Source organism: Bos mutus, chromosome 28 (assembly GCF_027580195.1).
Source record: "Bos mutus isolate GX-2022 chromosome 28, NWIPB_WYAK_1.1, whole genome shotgun sequence".
NCBI lineage: Eukaryota > Metazoa > Chordata > Mammalia > Artiodactyla > Bovidae > Bos > Bos mutus.
The window spans coordinates 31,861,587-31,874,268 of record NC_091644.1 but is presented as its reverse complement, the minus strand read 5'-3'; the positions used below and the strand labels follow the sequence as shown (position 1 = coordinate 31,874,268).

The window sequence follows — 12,682 nt, the reverse complement described above, 5'->3', positions numbered from 1 at the left end:
CACTGGCAGGCAGATTCTTTACCACTAGTGACACCTGGGAAGCCCAGTACATATATAGTAATACCAACTTTCCCACAATTGGCATGTTAGTGAAAATACATATTTATGGACACAAAATATCTAAACAGATAGGCATCAGCCTAAAATTCACATATGCATGCACACCAAAGAGAAATACACACACTCACACACACATATATATCTCTCCAATATACAATCTAAAAAACACTGAAATTGTACAATTTAAATGGGAGAATTGTTTGGTATGTGAAATCAAAGCTGTTTTTTAAATCACATTCAAAATAAAATCACATGCAGTTTAACGTGGAGAGTGGTGGTTAAAAGAACTGGTTCTGGAGCTGTCATTTCCAGTTGTGAGGTTGGATGCTTCTTTTTTATTTTTTTAAAATTTATTTTTAATTGGAAAATAATTGCTTTATAATATTGTGTTGGCTTCTGCCATAAACAACTTCAATCAGCCATACGTATACATACGTCCCCTCCCCTGTGAACTTCTCTCCCACCCCTGACCCCAGCCCACCCCTCTAGGTTGTCAGAACGCTGAGGTCTCTGTGTTATACAGCAACTTCCCAGCATGCTTCTCTTAATCTCTCTTCACCTAGTTTCCTCATCCTGAAACAAGGTGAGAGCCTTCTCTGGAAAGGTTGCGATGATGACATGAATTAACATGAGGAAAGCAGCCTGCCAGGTAGCAAGCACTCACCAAGGCTGCCACTGTGGATACACCCAGAGTGAGGGGTGCTAGTTCCCTTACCCTTACGAAGGTCATCATCTGAGGGGGTGACACATATCAATAGATAATCCCCATTATGGTGTGCTCAGTGGTGGCCTGTGTGACCAGGTGGATAAAGGAGTGACTTTTCAGGGAATTCTGAAATGAGACAGGGTTGGCTATGGGGCAGGTGACACAATGGAAAGGTTTATTTCAGAAGTGGTTGATTGGGCAGTGTGTCCAGGAGGTACTTCAATAATACGGTCGAGGGCTGAGGAGTACGGTTGAGAGACATGAGCAGCAGTTGGACGAGAGACCCCTGGAGGAGCTCTAACAGAAGCGGAATGAAGGGTCGATGAGAAATGACATCTCCCGGTATCTGTTTTGGGAACCCTTGCGCTTCTCTCCTCTCGCACAGGTTTTCATCCTCACTCTTCGAAGGGCCTTCTCAAATGCAAATCTAACAATATCTCTCCCCTGCTTTAAGTCCTCCCTCCCAAGGTCCACTGCCGGCTTTCTGGCCTCACTCCCTGCGGTCCGCCTCCACGGCTCTTCCCCCTCCTCCTTGGCCTCCTGAGCTCATCCGATGCTCTGTCTCTTCACCTCAGCTATCCCTCACAGCCTCTAAGGACCCAAGTCCGGAAGACTACGGCCATCTCGCGGCAGAAACGGATAAACGGGTGAACAAAGGCCCCAGAAACAACCAGAACCCCGACCGTTACAGGCTGACGCAGCGGTGAAAGGAAAACTGCGCATGCGTAATAGGACGGCTGCTTGACAGCCACTCGCGAGAACCCACGTAGGGCCAATCCGCACCGGGATGAGCGGGACTGCTTCCACGCCAGAAAAGCCCCGCCCACACGGCCTGGGCCCGCGCCTGCGCCTCACAAGCGGCTTGCCCAAGGCCCCGCCTCAACTCCCTTTCCTTGGTGCCGATTGGCTGGAAGTCATCATAGTCCCGCTCCTGGTGGCTCTTTTCTCGGCCCCCTGCACGAGGTGTAGTGGGTACGGATGGCTTCTTGGAAGGACATCCTAAAAGTCAATGACGTCTTTTTGGCCGAAGTTGCCCGAAGAGAGCCAGGCAGTCACTGACTGTCGCAGAGACCTCCATATCCCCATTCTTGAGACACTCCCCCACATCGTTTCAGTATCCCCTCGTCTGGAAGGCTCTTAGATCGCGCAACGTGACGGGCCCATCCTGCCGCCTCCCAAATGCGCAGGAGTCAGCCTAGACCTAGATCCAGGGAAAAGCCCTCAAACTGCCGCTTCCCTTCAAATGGCTTCCCTGCACTCATTCACCTCCTTGTCTTACACCCATTCGCCTCCTGCTCTCGCACTGGTAGGCAGGCGAGCGAAGTCAGGCTTCCTCCCTCCACACGGTCCTCAAAGTGAGACCCAGGTCTGTGGGCAAGGAGCCCAGCATCCTGAGCACACAGAAAGGGACCTGCGGAACATATCAGCCAATGAAGTTAAATACATACCCAGATGCTAAAGAGACGGGAATAAGAACAGGGGTCTCCTGAGGGAGACAGCACAGAAGGGGTCCAGGTGGGAGTACAGTATTTCTGACAACCAGGAGAAGCCTCAGAGATTTCCTTTGTCCTTGTTCTGTCATGAATGAGGTTTTTTCTCTCCTCTACCAGATTCATCAAAATAGACAATCTCAGCTTTCTACTGACGCCTGTGACATTCAGTCTATCTTCGAAGGCAGGAAAAAAACACTTCCACTCTGCGCCAGGCATTAATACTAGCCACTTCCCTTTTATCTCTGGCCAACCTTAGCTAATTCCTGTTTTAGTATCTTTCTTCAGAAAAATTAATGACTTTGAGGATGCATCTATGTTCTCCACAGAGTAACTAACTGGTAATGCTTTGGGAAGGGGAAAAGTATAAGTTGGGAGTATGAAGAGCTTTGGCAGTGATTGACATGAGTAGAAGAGAGAGTCCTGGTGTGAGTGCTGATTTTCAGGTGGCCACTCTTGGCAACAGACTTCCCTTGTTTCACACAAGGTCCTTTGTATCATTTGCAGCACTGAAGTCCTGAAGGGGAAGGGAGAGTTCAGAGCTGGATCTTGCTACATTCTCTCTTTTGACTTCTGATACCTCTAGGCTCTCATCTGCATCCATCTGACTGAGGCTGGCTCTCCATCACCCACTCCTCTGAACCTTTCATCATCAGAGATTTGATTTCCCTGTAGGTGTCAGTTCCTCTCACCAAGCTCCCCATCTGGTAGATAAGAAATCAGGCCCAAATGGATGATTCCAGAAATTCTGATAAGGAATGCATGCCCAAGAAGCTGGGCAAGTGGCCAGATCTCCTTGAAAATGACTTCCTGAAAACAGCCTTCACTGCCAGTCCAGCCCCTCAGGAATCACATCTTGAGAGAGCAACTGTTCATCCTAAATACTACAAACAAATGAGGCACCTTTTTTTTTTTTTTTTTTTTGAGGTTTGGTAGATCTTTTCCAAATTTCTCCCAAACCTCATAAAAAAAAAAAAAAAGTGTCTCATTTGTTTGGACCTGGCCACAGGACTGGAAAAGGTCAGTTTTCATTCCAATCCCAAAGAAAGGCAATGCAAAAGAATGCTCAAACTACCGCACAATTGCACTCATCTCACACGCTAGTAAAGTAATGCTCAAAATTCTCCAAGCCAGGCTTCAGCAATATGTGAACCGTGAACTTCCAGATGTTCAAGCTGGTTTTAGAAAAGGCAGAGGAACCAGAGATCAAATTGCCAACATCCGCTGGATCATGGAAAAAGCAAGAGAGTTCCAGAAAAACATCTATTTCTGCTTTATTGACTATGCCAAAGCCTTTGACTGTGTGGATCACAATAAACTGTAGAAAATTCTTCAAGAGATGGGAATACCAGACCACCTGACCTGCCTCTTGAGAAACCTATATGCAGGTCAGGAAGCAACAGTTAGAACTGGACATGAAACAACAGACTGGTTCCAAATAGGAAAAGGAGTACATCAAGCCTGTATATTGTCACCCTGCTTATTTAACTTATATGCAGAGTACATCATGAGAAACGCTGGGCTGGAAGAAGCACAAGCTGGAGTCAAGATTGCGGGAGAAATAGCAATAACCTCAGATATGCAGATGACACCACCCCTTATGGCAGAAAGTGAAGAGGAACTCAAAAGCCTCTTGATGAAAGTGAAAGAGGAGAGTGAAAAAGTTGGCTTAAAGCTCAACATTCAGAAAACGAAGATAATGGCATCTGGTCCCATCACTTCATGGGAAATAGATGGGGAAACAGTGTCAGACTTTATTTTTGGGGGCTCCAAAATCACTGCAGATGGTGATTGCAGCCGTGAAATTAAAAGATGTTTACTCCTTGGAAAGAAAGTTATGACCAACCTAGATAGCATATTCAAAAGCAGAGACATTACTTTGCCAACAAAGGTCCGTCTAGTCAAGGCTATGGTTTTTCCAGTGGTCATGTATGGATGTGAGAGTTGGACTGTGAAGAAGGCTGAGCACCGAAGAATTGATGCTTTTGAACTATGGTGTTGGAGAAGACTCTTGAGAGTCCATTGGACTGCAAGGAGATCCAACCAGTCCACTCTGAAGGAGATCAGCCCTGCGTGTTCTTTGGAAGGAGTGATGCTAAAGCTGAAACTCCAGTACTTTGGCCACCTCATGCGAACAGTTGACTCATTGGAAAAGACTCTGATGCTGGGAGGGATTGGGGGCAGGAGGAGAAGGGGACGACAGAGGATGAGATGGCTGGATGGCATCACTGACTCAATGGATTCGAGTTTGAGTGAACTCCGGGAGTTGGTGACGGACAGGTAGGCCTGGCGTGCTGCAATTCATGGGGTTACAAAGAATCGGACATGACTGAGTGACTGAACTGAACTGAACTGAACTGGGAGATCTTAGTTCCCCAACCAGGGATCGAACCTGGGCCCCTTGCATTGGGAGCTTGGAATCTTAGCCAGTGGACCACCAGGGACAATTCTTAATATACAAAGCTTGTAAAGTTTTCTACATGCACCTTCGTGATCACTTATAAGCACTGAGTTTAATATATCTAAGAAGCTAAATTCATTAGCTTGGGAACTGATTTATGCTGCTTCCAGTGTGGAAAGCATTGTTGCCCACCACTGAGTGTGTGGCCAGCCTTTGGGGCCTCTCGGAGGGGACAGAAGCAACACTCAGTCTTAATGCACCTACACTGAACTCTGGCAAAAGCGGGAGATGAGGTGGTAACTCACTGTGTGCTCACAGAAGTTACACACAGGTAGCTGGGCTCCCTCTCCCTGGTTCTGTCCTGGGCTCAACCTGTCCTCTACCTTCAACCAGTGGCAGTAACACCTGACACAGGTGAAGTTTTCCTTCTACCTGTTAAAGGTGATAATATCTCATGGTGATAGGGATGGGAATGGAGGATCCTTCAAGTGGGCAGCAGCTTCAGGATGGAGTAAAAGTGCTAGAACCTTCTGGAGAAGTGGATCTGAGGCCTTTTTCATACTTCCTGGAGATCTTTCCAAGCACTTGGGACTTAAACAGTCCTCTTCCTACAAATGCTTGCTTTCTTGCTGTTTATTTCTCACATGTGGAGTGGGAAAACTTGAGCTGAGTTTCCACTCTGCTACCATGGCATGCAATGTGACCTTGAGCAAGACTTTTATCTTCTCTGGACCACAGTTTCTCTCATGCTGCAGGGCTCACTGTGTGTATACAAGGGCCATTCCCAGCTACACAAATAGCTCCTGTGAACTGAGCAGCATAATCAGATGTCATCATCACAGCACATACTCAGAGTCAGCTCGGTCATAGTTCCCACTTCATGGATGAGCAAACAGGCTGGAAGAGGTAAGTTGTTCAAGTGCATATAGCAAGTAACTAACAGAGCCTGGGGTTGACTTCAAGGCATGCACTATTAATGATTTTTCTGAATCTTGAGTTTCACAGACTCTCCTTACATGGGGCCTGGGAGGCATTCATTCCACAAATTGAGGACCAGCCATGGGTCAGCCCCTTGCCCCTGCAACATCTCCACCCCAAACCTCAGGTAAGTCCTGTTGTTTCTGCAGTTTAGAGGAGAGGGAACTGAGGCTTGGAATGAAGGAGCTGATTGAGATCACTCAGTGAGCTACTGGCAAGCTGGGGCCAGCTCTTTCTGGCCCCAGAGGCCCTAATTTAAACTCTGTACAAACTGAATCAAGAATAGGAAGCACCATGGAAGGTTTTCATGAGGAGGTGCCACATGTTTGCACTAGGAAGATCCTCTCGGAATCCTCTCCACCCCTGTCTTTCAGGGCTCTGTCCTGCCCTCTGACCCTTAGCACTGTGATCCACTGATGGCTTCCTGTCCTCAATGACTCAACAATTCAATCAAAATCTATCAGTATCCATGACTGGGCATTGGGAGGGAATAGGGAGGCAACAGTCCTGTTGGTCACCATGCATTGGAGAAGAGGGTGAAGAGAGAGGAATTAGGGAGGGGGGACAGGATAATAGATAGGCCTGGAGTCATCCAAGGTCAAGAGCACAGGTAGAAGGCACGTGGGGGGTGAGGGACAGGAAGAGAATTTGGCCAGGCATAGGGTCCACAGAGGGAGGTGGCCCATTCCTCATCTTGGGGCTGGTGGTCCTCCTCCTGCCCCCCACCTGGCCCCACCACCCTATCTTACACCCCTGCCCCCAGGCAGTAGGCAGGAACTGAGGACCTGGGGGGTGGTTCTGATTCCAGCTTCTGCCTGCCTCCACCCACAGCTAAGTGGTTCTCAGGGCTGGTCAGAGGGTGGGCCATCTTAAGGGGTGCCCATCAACCCCATTTCTTCACCTCAATGAAACCAGTCCAAGGAAAAGCAATGAGACCACTGAGCAAATGGAGCCTCAAGGCCAGACCCTGACTCTCGTTGACACCATGTTTCTGGGACACTCCCCTACAGAAGTCCTGGAACCCCTACTTTTGGTATAAGTACCCAGAAACATCCTGGTTCCCTCCAGCACCTTTCTGGACCTCTCTTTTAGGGTCCAGGTGAACTAAAGAAGCAGAAAGCCCACCTTCTCCTCATGAGAAGGGTCTGGGGCCCAGCCCGCTCCCCACCATTGCCTTAGACTCAGCGGGCCTAGGTCTCTCACTCCACTGTCCGCCGGGTGTGGCAGTCTCCTTTAAGAGCACACTGGGGAGAGGGAGCTGCAGGAATCCTTCCAGATTCTCAAGGAATCTGACCAGTTCCTTCTGCCTGATAGTATTGTTGCCCTGGGCAGGCGGGGCCGCGGGCTTAAAAAACCGGAACCCACCTGGGCTGGACGCAGCCCTAGAAGCCTCCTCAAACCAGCTCTCTGCACCCAGCCGGCTCTCAGGTGAGCTCAGGAGAAGCCTCTCAGGTGAGCAGGTTTCTGCTAGGACTTCAGGACTCCTAGGCAGAGGGGTGGAGGTGGAGCGGTGGTCTGGGGTACCAGTCTGAGGAAGGGTATGGTACCTGCCTAAGTATTCCCAGTAACAGATGTGTTTGGGGGTTTGGAGGACTGGAAGCTGCCTGCCCTGTGAGCACCATCATGCGGAAGGTGGACTGGGGGCTGGAGGAAACAGGAAGCAGTCTTTGGCTAAAGAATAATGGGGAGTTGCGCCCCTCATGATCCAGGAGTTCCAGGGTGATAGAAGGGGCAGGGAGAAACAGAGGCCAATGGAGGGCCCGGTTTACAAATTGCTCAAAGCCAAAAGACCCCCATGTTCTGAAGGAGCAGCTTAATAGTTCTGACTTCCTACTGCAAAAGGATCCATGTACTTGTGTATTTACTTACTGTAACATGTTTCAGTACTTATTATGTGCTTGGCACTATTCTTAGGCTCAACATATAGTAACTCATTCAATTCAAACACAACCTTAGGAGGTTGTTCTTATTATCCTCATTTTTATGGGGCACTGAAGCACAGACAGGTTAAGTAACCTAGCTGACTCACACAGCTATTAAGTGCTGAGAGAGGAATTCTCCAGCTAGCTGGGCCCAACATGTAATAACTGGGGTTGCAATTTGGAACACTGACAATCCCTATGCCTGCCTGAGGCTAATAATAGGCAGAAAGCTGGGAGCGTCTTATCTCAAGGACACAGCCACCCTAGGGACTAATAAATGAAGACAGAAATAGTTCCCACCCTAAGGAGAAAGAATGGGCCATGTCCCAGCCACCAGGCACTTTTCTGCTAACAGCAGTCTGTACTCTGAGAGTGGAATTCGAGGCTACCTGGAGCATGGTCCTTGGCCGGGGCTGGAGTGGGAGGCATTTGCCTGCACCCAGCATCTGCCCCCAACTCTTCCACTTACCCTGTCCCACTGCTCACTCAGAGGAGTTCTGGGCTTGCCCTGTGTGTGCGCACTCAGTCGTGTCTGACTCTTTGCGACCACATGGACTGTAGCTTCCCAGGCTCCTCAGTCCATGGGATTTCCCAGGCAAGAATACTGGAGTGGATTGCCATTTCCTTCTCCAGGAGATCTTCCCAACCAAGGGATCAAATCCACATCTTCTGCATTGGCAGGAGGGTTCTTTACCACTGCACTCCCTGGGAAGTCTGGGCATGCCCTAGCTGGAGGCTGTCTTGGACTTCAGCCTGGTAGTGCCCCAGGCCCAGATCTTTGAAAACAATACCTCAAGTCCTTTGAGCTGGGGGTCAGGAAGGCAGGCACCAAAGCCTGATTTAGAGCAGTAGCCCTCCTCCTGAAGGTGTGTCAGGCATCTGATTACCAGATTTTAACAGAACCTCATATGGCGCTTACTATTGGGTTGGCCAGAAAGTTTGTTCGAGTTTTTCCATCAGATGATACAGAAAAACCTGAACAAATTTCTTGGGCAACCCAATATGTGCAGGCATCGCTGTAAGTATTAGAGGTACTACTATTATTAACTCTAGAAAGGACACAGAAATTAGTAACTTTCTCATGTCTACCCCACAAGCAGCCTTGAGATTTGTGCCACTGGCCTCTGTGAGTGTGGAGCTGGTTGGGACTGTCTGACCCCAGCCTGCCCTCTTCTCCTGCAGACCGGTCCTGCGTGCCGCTGTGTCATGGAGGGAGTGACCCGGGCCCTTCTCCTCCTGTTGGCTGGTGAGTCCTCCCAGAGGCGACCCTGCTGCCACTCACTCACCTACCAAGGCTGTGAAAACCAGGACAGCATCTCATAAAGAGCGCCTGATGTTGAATAAATGGGTTTTCATTTAGACTATTAACTTAAAGATAAACATAAAGGAAGTGTTGAGTTGGCCAAAAGGTTTGTTTGGATTTTCCGTAGATCTTATAACCCGAACGAACTTTTTGGCCAACCTGATTACAGTGAGGTAGATGTTCCCAACATTATCCTGAATCATGGAATTTTGGGAAACTGTAATCACCTGTTAGCAAGAAGAGACCAGTGTTCCCAGCTTCTTTAGGAGGCAGACCATTAGCCAGGATCTGGGTAGGAAGCTTTTCAGGAGAGGGTAAAGATACCAACACACCATCCCATTTTGAATATAAGAAAGAATAACAAGAAGCCTGAGAAATAGCAGGACGGGCTGGAATGGGGGAGCGGGGCACAAAGGCCAGAAAATAGGAGACAAAATCCTAGGTCTGTTTGGGTTGAAAAGGTATGAGGAGGGGAACCAGTGACCTCAGGGTCCCCCTCCACCCCCCACTCTGGTGCCCCAAGCAGGGCTGGTTGATCTTTTGCCTCTGGGCTGATGTCCTGCCTGCTGATTCATTTTGAGACCAGTATCATGAATTAACACACAGTCCCTCTGCTTCTCTCACCCAGGACTGCCTGTCTTGGAAGCCAATGACGTGATTGGTGAGTGAGGCCCTAAACTGCTCTGCTGGCCCTGCCCCCAAGTTTTCTCTCTAAGACCCCACATCTTGCCTCCTGGTTCCGGTTGTTAATTTTTTTTTTTCCTTTCCTGCAGATAAAGACAGTCCCTTCTACTATGGTAAGAGCTGATATCCCTTGCCCCTGACCCCTACCCTTGCCTATGCTAGACCCCTTTGCTAGAGTTGGTAAGGGGTGATGTGGAGCCCAGTGTAGACAGACGGGGGCTTGAGGGAGTGGGCAAGGAGGGGCAGAATGAGGATGAGACTGGGAATTAAAGAATCAGCATGGTGGATCAAAAGAACGACAGGCCAACATGTAACGTCGTCTTTGGGGGAACTTCCCTCCAGCAAGGAGGTAAGGGGCCTGCAGAATGTTTAGGAAGACTCCTGGGAAAGTGGCTGGAGGCAGCTGGCTGATCTCCTTTCTTCCATTCACTCTCTCTTCTCTTGCCTTCCCCAGGACCAGCTCCTTGCTGCCCTACAATCCCTGCAAGGAGGTGTCCTCTCCTTCTGCCTGCCACTGTCCCCCACACACCCTCATCTTCCCCGGGTCTCAGCTCAAATGTCACCTTTCAGCAAAGCCTTCCTTGATCATTCTTCAAAGCCTCTTCTTTTTCTGTGCATTTCTGCTTGATTTTTCTTCCTAGTACTTGTTCCCACCAGATATAACATGATGTATTTATGAGTTTGTCCTGCTTGTTGCCTGGAATGTAAGTGCGTCTGTATAAGCAGGTGCGCATAACTATCTGTTGAATGAGTGGGGTGGAGCCAGGCTGATGCTAGCCCACTCTCCATTCCTTTAGACTGGGAAGGCCTGCAGCTGGGCGGGATGATCTGTGCGGGCCTCATGTGCATCGCTGGACTCTTGTTTGCCCTGAGTGAGCAGTGGGACTAGCAGGGTCGGGTGGAGGCGGGGAGCGGATGGGAGGAGGGTGGCCCAGGCTTTCCGGGCTCTTTGTACTGGCTGTGTCTTCCTTCACAGGTGGCAAATGCAAATGCAAGAACAAGCAGAAGCACGGGTGAGACTCCTATTGTGTGTCCTTTGAGCTGAGCAGAGCAATTTGGGCATAATGTCCTACAATTTGGAAAAGGAGGACAGAGTCCTGGCTGTCCCTGGGTTTGCAGTAGAATTTGTTATTCACAGATAATCAACCCTGAGGGGGCCTCTGTCAGAGAAACCTCTGACCCTTTGTACTGTTTAAATTGGTACCAGGAATCTTGGTGGGGAAAAAGGACAGAAAGTTCGAGGATGCTAATCTGGTATGTTCCTTTCGCAGCTCCTTACCTGAGAAAGCTGTACCACTCCTCACTCCAGGTGAGATGGACTTGAGAGCCTTCCTGGCACTCAGGCAGTAGAGCTGTATAATTTGAGGATTAATACATGTTGTGCTGTGTGTAAGGCAGGACTGTCCTGAACCAGTCAGCCTTGGGGATGCCTGAGGCTGAGGATGTGTATATGGAGTTTGTGAAGACCTGACCCCACATTCTCTCCACAGGCTCTGCCAGTACCTGCTGAGCACAGGATTGGTTTCATGACCCTCCCTGCACTGGCTCCCATGCTGTCCCCTTCCCTTTGGGGGCCTTACCCCTCAGGATGGCTTTTCTCTCTGTTGGTGGGCCCTGAGGCTCTCTTCTGATCAAAAGGCTGTCCAGAGATTATTTCTAAATTAAATTTATCTCCCCCTCTGATGGACTTATGACCTTCTGTGGGTCTGGTTGGGGATGGGTAGTTTGGGACGAGACGATAAAGTCTTGCTCAGGAAAGTCCAGGCTCCTCAGCCGGGGTGGGGCGGGGGATGTCCCATGGATGGCTGATGCACCTTGTGGCCGCATGTTTGTCCTGAAGCCCATTCCCAGCACCCCCCTCCCTTTGAGGGCCTCCTGATAATTGATAATTGATCTCCTGCCTCATCCATGCACCACACAAGACACCTCAACATTATATCAAAGAACATTACAATTTCCACACCTTTCCTGAAGACCTTGAAGTCCCTGTGACCCAGATCCCCATGACTTCCTGTAACCCAGAATGATCCTCAGTGGTTTGCCCTCTGCTAAGACCCCAGCTCACCCAGTGAGTGTTCACACAATCCAGGAAATGCAGTTCTTCCTTCACAGACTCAGCCCAGTAAAACTATTGTAACCCTTAGAGCAATCCATGGACCCTTCCTCTTACTCCGGGTAATGTCCTGTGAGACCCTACTATGAGCAACATCCCAAGAAGCCCTGCAGAGTGCATTTCAGAACCCAAAACCATACATGCCACTCTGGGTCTCAGGATGTCCTAAGTCCATTCCTGGAATACCTCATTGAGAGGCCCCAGCATGCATGGCATAGGTCTGTGGAAATGGCTCTTCCACTTGGCAGCCTGTTCGTCTGGAGCCTCACCCCTCTTGCCGACCTCCATACCCTAAGGTGGAAGGAGCTGAGGCCTACCCTGCCCAGCCCCTGCTCCTGGCAGAGACCCTGGGGTGGAGACAGGTCAGGGCAGCAGTGGTCTGCCCTGTCCCTGCCAGGCAGTGGCTCACAACCTGGGTCTGAATCTGGGCTGACGGGGCAGCCACCTGCCTTAATGTTGCTTCAAGCCACCTCTACTGGCAGCGTGGAGCATATGCTATTGTGTCTGAAGTGGACTGTAGCCCGCCAGGCTCCTCTGTCCAAGGGATTTTTCGGGCAAGAATATCTGGAGTGGGTTACCATTTCCTCCTCCTGGGGATCTTGCCAACCCAGTGATCCAACCCAAGTCTCTTGTGGCTTTTGCTTTGGCAGGCACTGAACCACCTGGGAAGCCCCACCTCTACTGGTGTCCTGCTCCAAACCTTCCATCCATTTCCAGGGTGTTGGTACCAGATCCTCTGGAAAGTATACTGTGTCCAAGACCTGTGGGCTGGGGTTAGGAGGCCAGCACAAGAGATTCTAGAGGCTGAGGAGCCTGCCTTCTGGTCTTCAGCCCTCCCAGGTCGTGAGGTCTAAAAATGAGGGTCATAGATCTGTTTAGGGCCCTTGATCAGGATATATAAGCAGGGTGAGAGGATGGTTCGAAGGCTGGCCCAGAGCTACAGCCATTACTCCAAGAACCTGAGTGGAACTCGGAATACCTGGCTGAAATTGGAGCCATTCACTGTCCAAGGTGAGTAGGGGAGC

The 12,682-nt window shown here is 49.7% G+C and overlaps 1 protein-coding gene across 1 annotated transcript; it reads left to right on the top strand.

The window, feature by feature from the left end:
• The first annotated feature begins 5,142 nt into the window (after positions 1 to 5,142).
• Positions 5,143 to 11,286, top strand: FXYD4 (FXYD domain containing ion transport regulator 4). Its single transcript, XM_070364739.1, has 9 exons — positions 5,143 to 5,563; positions 5,663 to 5,762; positions 8,740 to 8,803; positions 9,489 to 9,521; positions 9,634 to 9,657; positions 10,342 to 10,416; positions 10,521 to 10,557; positions 10,816 to 10,853; positions 11,035 to 11,286. Exons 1-9 carry the CDS (start codon positions 5,538 to 5,540, stop codon positions 11,052 to 11,054), a joined length of 417 nt encoding a protein of 138 aa, XP_070220840.1. The 5' UTR covers positions 5,143 to 5,537; the 3' UTR covers positions 11,055 to 11,286.
• The last annotated feature ends 1,396 nt before the right edge of the window (positions 11,287 to 12,682 follow it).

Excerpts from the sequence above, each read along its gene's own strand:
- FXYD4 (XM_070364739.1), top strand. The coding sequence starts at position 5,538 with ATGGATGAGCAAACAGGCTGGAAGAG. Across the intron at positions 5,763-8,739 it reads ATCTCCACCCCAAACCTCAG|ACCGGTCCTGCGTGCCGCTG; the intron begins GTAAGTCCTGTT and ends CTTCTCCTGCAG. Across the intron at positions 9,658-10,341 it reads AGACAGTCCCTTCTACTATG|ACTGGGAAGGCCTGCAGCTG; the intron begins GTAAGAGCTGAT and ends CCATTCCTTTAG.